At 36.8% G+C, this 14399-nt stretch overlaps 1 protein-coding gene across 1 annotated transcript in view; it reads left to right on the forward strand.

The window, feature by feature from the left end:
* The window catches only part of LOC122795068, a 471006-nt gene that overhangs the window by 21820 nt on the left and 434787 nt on the right, over positions 1–14399 (forward strand). Inside the window, exon 2 of the mRNA XM_044063643.1 lies at positions 8990–10219. Within this exon, the coding sequence (XP_043919578.1) occupies positions 8990–10219 (1230 nt within the window). The remainder of the gene's footprint in view (positions 1–8989; positions 10220–14399) is intronic.

A 14399-nucleotide genomic window follows, 5' to 3' on the forward strand; every position in this document is an offset into this window, starting at 1 on the left:
GGCACCATAACTTCTTACAGGGGTTGTGCACACAACCTTCCTGGACATGGGCAGTCATCACTAAATGCAATCTTGGTTATTAACTAGCATTTCTATGGTATAACATTGGGATGAGATGGCTAGGTTTAAAATGACCTCTGAGTCAATAGCCTAATAATCTCCTATGATCCTATGATCATGAATTAAGGGTACTACTGTGAAAACTTCCTGAAAGTTGATGTTACAAAAGAATGAAAAAAAAAATGCATGAAACACAAAGGGAAAAAATCCTTTTTTTTCTTGTTTTTTTTTTTTTTTTTTTTGTAGCCCCCCCCCCACACACACACACACACACACACACCTACTTACCCTAGGACTTATGTATACTAACTCCATGGTCACACCAACTTGAAGAAGAGAAAGCCCTAAAAAGTGAGTCATTGTTGGAGAGCCATTACAAATCAATCACACCATCAATGATTTCCTGTGGCAAATAGTATTCGGCTTCATGCCGTTTATCTTTTTTTTTTTTTTTTCTGTTGGTTATTGATGGTCTAGCAATTTCTCCTCAAGCATGTGCACAGAGATCCTAACTTGTTCACTCCAATGGAGCTCAGAAAGTTTGCACTGTAGCTTCCAATGGGCGGAGTCTAAGCCTTTTGACAGAATCAAATTATATCCTCACATTTCAAACAAATATTCTTATCTATATTAAAAGTATAAATGACAAACTCTTCAGCAGAAACTATTTTATAGTAGTAGTATTCTTTAGGTTCTAGGTCTTAAAAATTAATTTTATAGGTCACAGTAAACACAGTAACTACTACATTTGCAATATTTTGTAAACAACTTACAATAGCTGAGCAACCACTCAAGTTATACACATACTGCCAGCAGCATTTTATCTATCTAGCTGAGAGCTTTCATATGAGGCTAAGAAGTTCTTTCTGTGTTATTGAGATATTTAGAAAACTGTGTAAATTATATCTATATAATATGATATCATAAAAACAACAGTTAATATCTATTTTTCCCCCTTAGCCTAGTCCCATTGCTCACATGATTCACACATCCAGATCAAGCATAATTCAAAAACTGATGTGTTCATGCTCTTTGGTAAACACCCTAATTTGTGATGGTTCTGCTGTAAATGGCCTTTTTTCAGTTATACTTTTACATTTCACAACCTGTCTCTCTCTCTCTCTCTCTCTCTTTTTTTTTTTTTGTGTATCACTTTACTGCAGTGTCCTCCTCTCCATTCATTCAAAGGCTTGAGATGATGCTGGGGGGTTGTTCCACTAACCTCTTCCACTGGGGGGACTTTATTTTCATTTATAACCAACACCTTGGTTTAGCCCCTCCCCTCTATTCACCTGTTTTGCATCAGAAGGCTATTCCACTCTATTGACTGCTCCTCCCCACAGGAATGCTTAGATGAATGCCCCCCAGGATGGGCGTACTCATTCCATGCTGCCAGTGCCACAGATACCAAAGCCACTAATCAAACCCAGGTCACTTGGGCTGCAGTTACGTTTTTACCATCTGTGCCATAGAACTGGCCTACATTTCACAAACTCTTAATCACATTCTCAGACAACATGGATATTTTTCTGAATCCCAACCCTTATGTTCAATGCTGTTTGTTTATCTTATCATATATTTCTTATGTTTTTCAGATTGTTTGAAAATAGATATTTATATAGCTGAAATATATACCCAAATACTGGGAAACTGTAAAACTTATTTTTGGCACTTGCAGATATAACTTCCACTTGAATGCTGGTTTAATAAAGTTCCACCAGAATGTAGAAATTTCCTTTTGTCACCTATTTATAATATTTTATTTTAAGTAAGTAAGTCGTATAGTCATTTGGACATTTTAGCTGTCATAATATTTGCAATTTTAAATTCAGGAGGTTGCATTTAAAAAAATGTATGTTGAATTCGTCTAGTATGACCATATTTAAAAGTTTACATGCAACAATTGTCGATGATAATCCTGTATCTACTATCCAATATCTTATCCAATCTGTGAAACAATATGTTGGCAAAACATGTTTTCAGTTTTGAATAGGAATATATTTTATTCATGAAACATGGGCTTTATAAACACTTGTTTTAATATATGAGATTCCCTCTGCTTTCTGTAATAAAAAGACACAGGAGGATTAGGTATTGATAACAGAATGTCAGCCACAAACAACTGAATTGAAGTATTTTGATTAGTATTAGAAGCAAAATACTTTATAAAAATAATTCTCTGAAATTAACAGAAATGTGTACCATAGGAAATACTGATAGCTGAGGTAATAAAGTACTTGCTTTATTAGAAGTGCTAAATGAAAGTTGTATGAGGTATAACACCCCCAACTTCACTTTAAATGAATTGATATATAATCCCTCATTGCTAATATCATTTGCTTTTAAAATTTCATCTTTCATGAATCCTTAGATGGATATGCCCAACTTATTCTATGAAATGCTATGTCAGTATTCACTTTGAGGACAGTTAGTGAATTTTTTTTTTATTTACTTTTACAGTTAAATCAGTTCTCTGGTGCAGTCAGAAGTCTGTAGCTTAGCAGTAAAAGTATCATGAGCTGGATCTAGTAAACCATTTAGATAACATTTAAATCTCCTAGACCACAGCATTGAAATTAACTAGCAATCCATATATAATATCAACATCTGTCTACTAAAATAACATTTAATATTATTAACCTGATCATGCTTGAAAAAAACATGGATATATTTCCATACAGCAAGTGCAATATTTGCATAACTGTTGGTACATGCCATGCTCATCGCAACTCCCATGGTTTGGAAAAAAAAAACTCATTATCAAACATAATTATATTATTCTCTAAAATTATTTCAATTAAAGAACATAGTAAATTAATTTTAGCATAAAAATAATCACTAATGCTAAATAGATAGCTCCTTATATTATCTATACCAAAGGAGTTTGGTATTACAGTAAACAATGATGTAATATCAATAGTCACAAGCAACAGATCATTAAAGTACAATTAGCCTTTGGTTATTTGCATAAACTATGCAAAAATGTAATTCTTCAGAATATATGAGGTCTTATCCAAACTGGCGGCAGTTGTTTTCCCACATATATAGACATAGGCTTAGTAAAGCCATCCAGACCGAGAAACTATCTGTCATAATAGTGGATTAGTCAAGCACTTATGGATTTTAGGAAGACTATAGATGATGGGGATTAATGGATGGTAAACATGTAAATAATCAAATAAATAAGATGTTAATAATCCATTCATAAACTTAACATAAAGGCAACTTTTTACTTTAGATATAATTATATCAATATTAAATTTATATAATTTTTGATAAGTATTTTTATCAGATTACATGGCATGGCTCTTATCAACATATGATAATCTATCCATAACAACAATAGCCCCACCTTAATCAGAAGATTTAATCTCCATGGTCATGTCATGTTTCAACGTATCAAAAGTTTGTTTTTCAGCAACAGTAACATTATAAAATGAAGCCTAATGTCCACGATGAGAAAAAGTATCATAAATCTCACTCTCACATGTTTGCCGAAAAGCCTCAATAAGTGGATGATTCTGTGAAACAAATAAACTAGGATTATGCATTCCACCTGTTTGCACACTCAAAAAATCTTTAAACCTGAGTTTCAAAGTCATGTTTTTAGCAAACACTCTAAGGTCTGAGATAATGTCAACCACATTAATATTCACTGAAGGAATAAAAGATCAATCTTTATTTAATGGCTTACATTGCATATCATCCAGCCTACTATGACGAGATGTTATATAGTAGACAGTCTGCTCGTATTTGATGACTGATGCATGTGCAAGTGTTTTGCACCCCTGCCTTGACTTCTCAACCTTCCCGACCTGTTCAGTGCCACTTGTTGTTTGGGGTTTTAACAGATTCTGAAAGTGCATGAAAAGTCATCCAGATTAAGCAAAGATGGTTGCTCCATGGTATTAATGGTATTAACAGATATAGAATGATGACTGACAGCACTATTTAAACCATAAGACTTACTATTCATTGAGATAGTCTCAAGGAGAGACACAGTAGTAACAGTATGAGACACTGACTTTCTCAGCCAAGAAAAAAATATGATTAATTTCGAAATTATTCTTACTCCACAGTAGCGTCTTCTGTTTTGTAGTCTTCAAGAAGAATGAAGCCAGAAGCATCCTCAAATGCCTTGCTAATCAAAGACTATGTGAATATTAATCTAGAAAAACTGAATGATGACCTGGTTAAATTCAGCATTCCTCTCCAACCTAATAACTCCACTGCATATACAAGATCCTTTACTGTCAAACTGTATGCAGATGTGAGTATCTGCATGGGTGCATCTGTCCCCCTCCAAAGCAAATATAATACCGATTTAAAAATAAACCTCAATAGTGGAACCCAAATATAAACAGGCTACAAAGTAAATTTAAAAAAATGCATTGCATAATGTAATAAATAATAACTATCAATATGTCAAAAATATTCCTTTGAAACTTAACAAAGAACTCTGGTTCTTCATCAAATCAACCAAAGCTCAATACAAGGTAAAAAATTGCTGTCCAGACAAAAGACAACCATAAAGCCATCTTTAACAATCCCATGCATTAAACAGAGCTATCTCACATTCTCAGGCCCTGAGAAAACAGACATTTCACTAGCAGATACAGTTACCGCTAACTTCACTTCCCTCTTTCCCCCTACATTCTCAGAGCACATACCTGCTTTTACACTCACCTTGAGAACAAGTCACCAAAGCACTTTCCAATGCCAAGAATACTGATTCTATGAGGCCAGATAACATGCTGGACTGCTTACTGACCAGCTTGAAACAGGACCTGTCAAACTTCCTGCAAAGGCTATTTGATATTAGTCTACAAGCAGACTTTGTGCTGGATAAATGGAAGATAGCAACAATTAACCCCCTGCACAAAAAAAATATAGATGCATAAATATGATCAGCCTCATCTGTAAGACTTTGGAGAGGGTCATTATAAATAAGGACATAGGTAACCAAGAAACTTATGACCCAAGCTGGTTTTGTTTGGTCAATGATAGATCCTGCCTACTTAATATAGCCAAATTCTTCAGGAAGACTACTTAAGCAATGGATGAGGAAACATCATTACAAGTCACGTATCTAGACCTTGCAAAAGAGTTCAGCACCATCCCACAGGTATTATTGATTAACTCTTCCAGGTAAATATTAATCCCTATGTACCTAACTGGCTAGCAAACTGGCTTATAAACAAACCCAAAGAAATAATGATATATTGCTCTACCTCCTCCTCCTCCTCCAAAAAAAAATATATATATATATATCACTAGTGGTGTATCTCTGGGTTCAGTCCTAGGGTCACTCCTCTTATTTACTTCTTATTTTCTTCTTGAAGGTCAAAGCTAATATCTAGGGTTTGTGGCTGACCATGTTTGCATATGATTGTAAAGTTGGTGCCATAAAAAACTCTCCAGAGGACACCAAGATCCTCCAAGACATCCTTTCCTAAACAGATAGCTGGTTTGGGATAACAGTCTCCTTTAGCAAACACTCCCCTGAAAACTGAATTGGTAGTTAGGGACCTTTGTACCTATGCCGACAAAAAAACTGTCTTTTGATCACAATGTACCCACTCTTGTAAGAAGGTCCTTTTCTATTGTGCAGTTTATTAGTAAGAGTGTGGTGTCTAGGTCCAGGGATGGAATCATTACACTGAACTTACTACTTATTATGCTAATTATTGAGTATACTGCCTCATTTGGTATGTACCTGCCCAACCACTTAACACAGCTTGGAAGGCCACAACACCTTCTCAACAAGAAAATCAAGGGCCTCAGTTATAAGAACTACAGTGACCATCTCAAAGGAGCATCCCTCTTCACAGCATCATGTTGGCTACTTAAGGGCAATCTCTGCCTCACACACAGAGCTTCAGCAAATCCTGATATCTCTAATTTACTGCATATCTGCAAGTCCAATGGAGGAATAAACATCACATCATGAGATCTTATTCTCTTCTAAATTCTAAATAGAATATGTTGAATAAACAGATATGCATCATAGAGAATACCACTAATTTGGCATTACCTTCCTATCCAGATAAATCAAAGTAACCCCCTTTATGCTATTCAAATGTAATCTAGATAAATGGATAGGAAATAGGATTGGGATATTTTTGCAGTGACCTAATGATAATGGACATCAGCTGGGTATAACAGCCCTGTGCTTCTAATACTTAGTCAAACACTCTGCTTGTGCTGTTTCTTATGAGGTCATAACAAGGCCAAAATATGCATATCCACAGCTAGTGGGGTTTGGCTTTATTGGCCTGAAATTGTCCAGTAAAACAACAAAACAAGTCATGGGCATTCAGAGCTGCCAATTAGCTGAAACACCTGATGTTCATAAGGATCATTTGCATATATCCCATGTGCCTCTGATACAAGAGGTTTGGGAGGTCACTCAGTGGAAGTTCTAGCTTTGCTGGAGTTTTCATTTTGTTTTTACTGATTGTTTTTTCAGTGATCTCCTCACTCATTGAAATAGTTGGAAAATGAATGTTGGTAGGAATGATACTGAGGGAACTGTTGAAAATTAAGACCATCTGGGGGGCCTTGCATCATATAGTCAGAAATGCTAGGCAGGCTAGTATGGAGGTGGGTCATGTGTAATGTAGCCATTAAAAAGGAAAAAGGAAATATATTAACAGGAAAGTGGTGAAAACGGATCAGAGGCTTGGACTGTTAGCACTAAGACATGAGGACTCAGAGGACAAAGACTAGGTCTACTTTTGGCTGGACAGTGTTCATTTGTCAGACTTCAGGCTCGATCTGTTCAATCTACACTCAGCTCTCCTACATCAGGAGCTTTCAGCAAAGGAGGATAAAGAATAAACCTGTTCTCAATAGATGTTGGGGGAGAGGCAGCCATGACACACAGGTCACGTGGTGGGCTGTCAAGTTAGGGGTGGCTGGGGTTGCTCCTCCCCTTCTCCAGTCATAGATATTTGTTTCTTGTCTTCCAAAGGCAAATAAGGTGGGGGGAATCAAAGCAACTTTGCAGTCCTGTGTTGCTGGAGCATAGAGTGGTGCCAATGAGAACAAGCTCGTATTTCAGGTGCTCTGACAGAGTGCACACCAGGTTGAACTGCCCAGGTCATTTCTTTGCCTGTCTCCAGAGGTTACAGTTTTTGGGTATCAGGCAATTACAGAGTCATGATAAAGGAGGGATACAGAAAGTAGACAGAGGACCAGGAGCTAGGCAAGTCACAACTAGGATATTGTTGTAAATACAATGATTATTGCACTAATATTGCTGTTGTAGGATGATAACTACTGCATTGACTTATTAATCAGCGTTAAATATTATGTCTGACATATGGTTAATCTCAATAAAACTGGTTCTTGATCCCTAAGCACTTGTCATGATTCATGAGGTCCAGCTGGGGGAGAAAAAGAATAATTTTGTGATGGGTAAAATAAGTAGTCCATTACAGAACTGGACTGAACATGGTCCAATCAGGAGTTACACTTCAATGAAGTGGTCGCCACACATGAGGGCAAAGGAGAAACAGCATGTCAGTGGAGTTAGAGGCAAGGCAGGGCAGGGTAGAAGACACACACCCTTCCCTCCCACTTAGATGGCATATCTGGGACTGGACTGACAGTTTGAGGACTGGGGAGATGTCAATACCTTTCTTATGACATGTTTTTTTTGTTCCTTATCTCTGAAAGGGAAAGGAGGGTGATGCAAAAGTTCCATGTCACCAGAACATGGAGTGGTGTCAGTAAGAGAAAGCCTGCATTTCTGGTGTTCCGATATAGTGCAGGCCAGGGTGTACTGGATCCACATCATCTGTTCACATGTTGCTGGAAGTCACAACCTCAAGGTTACAAGCAGGTTCAGAGTCATGATAAAAGAAGAGTACATAAAGCAGCCTGAGGGTCAGGTGCTAGGCAGGTGTGTAGGTTGGATAACTCCAGGAGTGGGATATTGCTGTTGTTAAGATGATTATTGTACTGATATAGCTCTTCAATGGTGATTATCATACTGGTTTTTAAAGTAGAATGCATAACCTGTATTCATTCTCATCAAAGCTGGTTCTCAATCCCCAAAAAGGTGTCCATTAATAAAGCTGGGCTGGGGAGGACAACCTGTCTTCTGCAGGTTTTTGCAGTGCATTATGTTTGTCAGAATGAGGGGCTGTTGTACTATTACAGAATTGTAAAGGTTTTACTGCAAAGCCACATGCAAATGCAGCAGTCTGGAGGCATGACTGATATTAATTATTTGCATGCTTTCCCCCAAAAATACCGCTGGCATCTAAAAGCTTCAGATAATTACTCTTCAATGCTATTTGGGTCCTGAAGCAGAAAAAGTGTATAGTATCTTTTGAGGTGTACACCATTCACTTATGGAAGGATCACAACCTTTTGTACCACTGCAGGCAAATAATGTGAAGATACCCTGTTTGTGTACTTGTGCGCAAGTGTGCATGTGTGCATGTTGGAAGTTGCCTGTGTAAAGGCATTAAATGAGCTGGTACAGGGAATAGTAACAGGGTTAGGTCTAACAATGCAGTGTTTGATTTAGAGATATGAGAGAATATGTTGTTGCTCACTGTGGCTTTATTATGTCTCTGAATTACAGATTATTATCCTCTTGTTGGAGAGTATAACTCTACCTGATTAGCTCTGGTGGAGAAATCTGTCTGAATTCTTGGGAAAGTATTTGCTTCCTGTAAAGAATCCTGGCAGAATTCACTGTACAAGACAATAATTAAAGCCCTTAACATAAGAAAGGATGTGCATATGTTTGCATAGTTTTCCAAGTGTATTTTTCATATAACTAATAAATTTAAGAAATAACAAAAAATGTTCTCTGAAATTTGCAATAACCCCAAAAGACAGTTGTGTTTGCATAAACGTGGCATTTAAACCCAATACCAGTCTCTGAGATTAACTACTTTTTTTATTTTGCTAGGCATCTTCTGGAACAGTGCTGGAAATGAATTCATCACTGCATTCATGGAGAATACTCTTTCACTTGGCTTTGGCACTGAGCTTAGGCTGGTAATCACTGCCCTCAGTCCTTCAACATCTGTTAATGTCAGCATTTACAATACATCCTTTAATGTTATTCTCAGTCTTGAGGAAAACGAATCAAAACCGGTTTTTATTCCTGCTTCTGCCGAACTCACTGGCAGTTTGATATTTTCTAACAGAATCATAGTGGTGACATCTGACAAGCTCATTACAATACTTTCCATCAACAACAAATTTGACACAGCAGATTCTAGTAACATTTTTCCAGTGGATAGCCTTGATACAGATTACTATGTTTTTTCTCCAAGGTATAAATCAGGAATGTCACAGTTTGCAGTTATCAACTACAATCAAACCAACATAATTCTCATTACACTTAGTGGTGATGTCACTTACAATGGACAAAATTACCAATCAGGAGATAATATAACTGTGGTGTTGTCTGCATTTGAGGCCTTTCAACTACAAAGTAGCATTAGTTTAACTGGTACTAGAATTCAGTCAGAGTATCCTATTGCAGTACTCTCTGGAAACAGCAGGGATTACTATACCAACCCTGGCAGCTATGATTACTTGTTTGAGCAATTGCTTCCAGTAAAGGAATGGGGAAGGATGTTCATGGTATCTTCTTTTGCTTTTCAGAATTATTTTGATATTGTTACTGTTATTGCTTCAGAAAGAACAGAGATATATTACAATAATGGGGCAATGTCTGGCAACATAAGTCTTCAACAAGCAGAACACACAGAAATCAACCTAGCTTCATCCTCTTCTTTAATTATCAAGTCAACAAAAGCAGTCATGGTAATGTATACCTTCACTGGGGGTTTAATACATGCCTTTATTGGCTTTCCATTTATAATGAACATCATACCAGTTGAATCATTTTCTCATACTTATGTTATCAGTGCAACAAATCTGACAGCCAGCTATATCCGTATTATTGCTAAAGAACCAGTGTTATCTGGAATCCTGAAGGAAAATGGTCTGTCAAACAACCAGTTAATGAACTTTGTGAATCTGACAGAATACGCTTGGGCAGATGTTGCACTTGGTGCCATTAATGAAACCATAGTTATGAAATACTGCTTACCATTTGGAGCCTACATCTATGACCGAATTAGGTTCATAGACATCGGAACAACTGCTCTGGCAGTAAATGGAAAGCGTGAGTAATAATTTCCATTTATACAGTGTCTATCTATATTCAAAGCACCAATATCACTGTAAATTAAATGAGATATATTACATTTTTGTATATGTTTTGAACTAAAATTTCAAGTCAACAATTCGGGTTATCCCAAGTGATCTGTTGATTAGCATTCTGTTTGCAGATTTTGTGCAATGCAAGATGACTAGAGCTATATTAACTGATTAAAACCATGAAGAATATCGATTATAGCATGTTGTAAATGAGGGTAAAGCTGCAGGTGAGGAGGACAGTGTACTACAGTTATAATAGGAAATGTCTATTACTGTGCATTATGCAAGTGTGCATGAATGTTGGCATGCATAGTACACATGGTATGTGCATGTTGTGTGTGTGTGTGTGTGTGTGTATGCATCTATATCTAATCTATAGCTATATGTATCTATATATATATATATATATATATATATATATATATATATATATATACCCACAAATCAACAGCTCTGTTACAATTTTTTTTTATAATTTGCTCTAGTGAACTGATGAATGGTATCACTGGACCTAGTTGCAATATTGTATGGTGTACACAGACTCTCACTCTGTATGGGAGCATGTAAGGACAGCCATTTACATAAAACATTCAGAAAGCTTAATTTGGCCAAATGAAGCTATAAGAACAGTCTTCAATCAGTTGGCCTTTGACAGATTCCACTATCTACACACACAAACACACACACACACACACACACACACACACACACACACACACACACACACACACACACACACCATAAAAAGATGGTTAACAAAGGTTTAAGTACATCAGCATACTGCTAGCCTCTAGTTTTGTGACTAGTGCATGCCACCACAAAACAGAGTAAAGACGCTAAGAAATATTTCACTGTGTCTCACTCACATGCACACATACACTGGTAACAAAATACGGTGGTCTAACCACGTAGTATGTTCCGTAGCAGAAAAATGTTCAAACAAGAATGCTGGCAGCTTCTTCAAAGTTCAAAGCATGACTGACCAAAATTCACATAAAAAACACACTTGCAGCTTCTCCAAAGTTTAAAACGTGTTTAATCCATAAAAAAGTAGTAAGCGCTTTCGCGTAGGTTCACCTACGCTTCCTCAGACATAAAAACTGTATAAAACTCTCCAGCTTTTAAACACAAAAAAGCGGGAAAACATATCAATTAACAACACAATCATTCAATCTACCTTATCTGTTAATCAGAACTTAAAGAAACATGACAACTGCAGCAAAAAACTGCCTCTTAGATGTAAACAAAGCACACTCAGGCATTACAACTGGTGTCAAAATAGCTTCACAGATCTTACACATGATCATCGTATTGTTCAAGCATTACTAATAAACAATAAAAGGAAATATTCATACCGAGCCACATGTTTACATGAATATTAAAATATCTATACTAACAAAAACAATAAAAATCATCGGTCATGCTAACATCAACAGCAATCACATTTTCATCTTCTGCTTAAATAAATTAATCTAACTGTAGACAGATGAATAACCACACTAAACCACTCCGTTCATGTGAAAAGAGAACCTTGTTTGAATAAAGCCACTGGCTATAACTTATCAAATGAACACATTGTCATCAAACAGGTTCATGATCTACAGCAAAATTAAAAACGTTATAGTGATCGCTAAAAGCACAAAGCTTGCAGTCACTATCACTAACCATGTCTTATCTAGCTGTCCCATGACCCTGTAGTCAGTCTGTGCAGTCCAAAATGTTCTGTATGATACATTCTTCATAAAGGGTACAGATGCCTGTGTATAAAAATACTCCATGAAAACGAATCACGCAGAGAAAATATACTTCAACACGCGTATTTGCGTGTAACGCGTGACTTATCCCATCCAAATGCAACGCCCTCAATGGTGGCATTCCTCCAATCCCTGCCTCCATAAACTTCAGGAAGTTAGCTGCCGCAAAACAATTTCAAGCAATAGACCCTGCACATATCTGATCACGAAGCAAAACATCCCTTAGTGCCGAACTACAGCATCCTGAATTACAAACCATTCTATCATCACATATATCATACTTAACAGTGCATATATTCCTATGAGGAATATCTTAGTAAAACATAAAAAATTTCTTTAATTACGCAACAAACGTTTGGATGTGATGCCTGTTTTGACAGGCATACGCACTGCTGCCATTAACAGGCAGCCAAAACATTAACTCCAACGACAATATAATTTCTTCTCCAGAGAAACCCACTAATTAAAGAATGTACTGTACCAAAGCAACTAAACAATCATCTCATGGATGCTCATAGATATGTCATACATCACTCTCAAGGAGTAAAACCAAACACTTTTCACCCAAAATAACATATGCATAAACAAGGATTTATGGTAGATAACTCAATAATTGGACAAACCTCCCCTAATCATCAAAGACCAACTATGAAGAATGACCGTAAAGATGTCTGTGAAATGTACCCAAACTGACTTCTCATAAAGACACCTATTAACATACAAATACAAGCGCACCTACAGCGACAATACATACTCCTACATTACATCACACAACAAATCCCAAAACACCCATGTATAAGGCTGCATTCCCTTTAACAACCAGAAGTCAAGATGAAATATAAAACTAATGTTAACTCTATCAAAAGTCTTATCACAATAGACACATGTCCATTCATATCCTTAAAAATGTCTACATAAACATAACCAAGAGTAGTATTATCACAATGCCTCCACATATCAAGCAACATTCACTTGATAAAATAAAAACAATGTATGACATATAGTCTTGTGTTGACCCTATTAGTAACTGTAATACAATAAGCTCTACCCATGTATATCATTTGAACTCTAAAGAGCGAGATCAAATGAAGAGCAATGAAGGGCCATCTATCACTCTGGGACAAGAACTAATATAACCCATCAGTTCAGAATGTCCTGATCTCCAAATAGAGCACGACTACCTCTCAGAACTTACAAAGTGACCACATCAAAATCCACTGTTTCATACAAATGTTGGCAAAGCTGTAAGGCAATTCTCAAAAGTATCAAGGAAACAAAATCCTAACCCCCATCTCATCATAAAATGATAAGAAGCCATCAAAATATATAGACAGATACATTTGTATTTACAGTACAGGCTTAATGGTAATAAAGTTATTCAAGCCTGGATATAGATGTTTTTTTTTTTTTTTTTTATTTTACATTTGTTGACCGGGCTAGTCCAACTGGATACATGTCCATTTTCAGTGGAGGCCCGGGGAGAAAAGCTCCAAGGTCATGGTTAGATTAACAAATACAATGATGATGTTACGCAAGTTAATACTAGTTAATACAAATACAATGATAAACCTATAACAAGTGAATACAATTAAATACACTGATGCTTAAAGACCAAATAAGAGAAGCAAGAATTATATAAATGATTTAACGAGGTACAGATTTGAACAGCCAGACAAGCAGGGCTAAATAGAGCGTTCTTTGGTTTTTGGGTTAGGTGGAGGCTGAGAGAAGCCTAGGTACGGCAGGGACAATAGTTTTTAGTCTGGACTGGAGCAAGGGCATAACCATTTGGATTTCAGGTATGCTCTAAGATGTAATTTAAATTGGTACTGAGAGGTCATAAGTCTTAGGTTGATTGGTAGGGCGTTCCAGGATTTGCCAATGGAATTGGCATATAGTGCTTCACCACCAGCGTTATTAGATTTAATGGTCCGTACTTGTGGACTATTGGAAGACCTGAGGGAGTTAAGGTTGAAGTACGGGGTAAGTATTTTGTTCAGTGAGGGGGTTTTATCTGGATGGTTGATAATTTTAAAAGCCTCGGTTAGCTGGTTGAATTTGAGTATATTGGGCAGTTCCAGCCATTCGAGAGACCTTAAATTTAGGCAGTGATGGGTGCGATAGGGCGTTCCTGTTATGAATCTGGCTATGTGATTGTAGGTAGTAGAAAGTTTATTAAGCTCTTTCTTGTTTAGGAAGGAGAATATCGGGGAGGCATAAAGGAGTGTGGAGAGTAGGTGGGTTCGGGCAATAGTTAGCTTGGTGTGCGGAGTTAAGAAGGCCTTTATTCTATACATTGACCCAAGTTTTTTGTTAACCGATTTAATAGTTAAATTTACATGTATATCAAATTTAAGTTTATGGTCTATGGTCACCCCTAGTAGTTTGGTA

Source organism: Protopterus annectens, chromosome 2.part1 (genome assembly GCF_019279795.1).
Source record: "Protopterus annectens isolate FY-2018-M chromosome 2.part1, PAN1.0, whole genome shotgun sequence".
In the NCBI taxonomy this organism is placed as follows: domain Eukaryota; kingdom Metazoa; phylum Chordata; order Ceratodontiformes; family Protopteridae; genus Protopterus; species Protopterus annectens.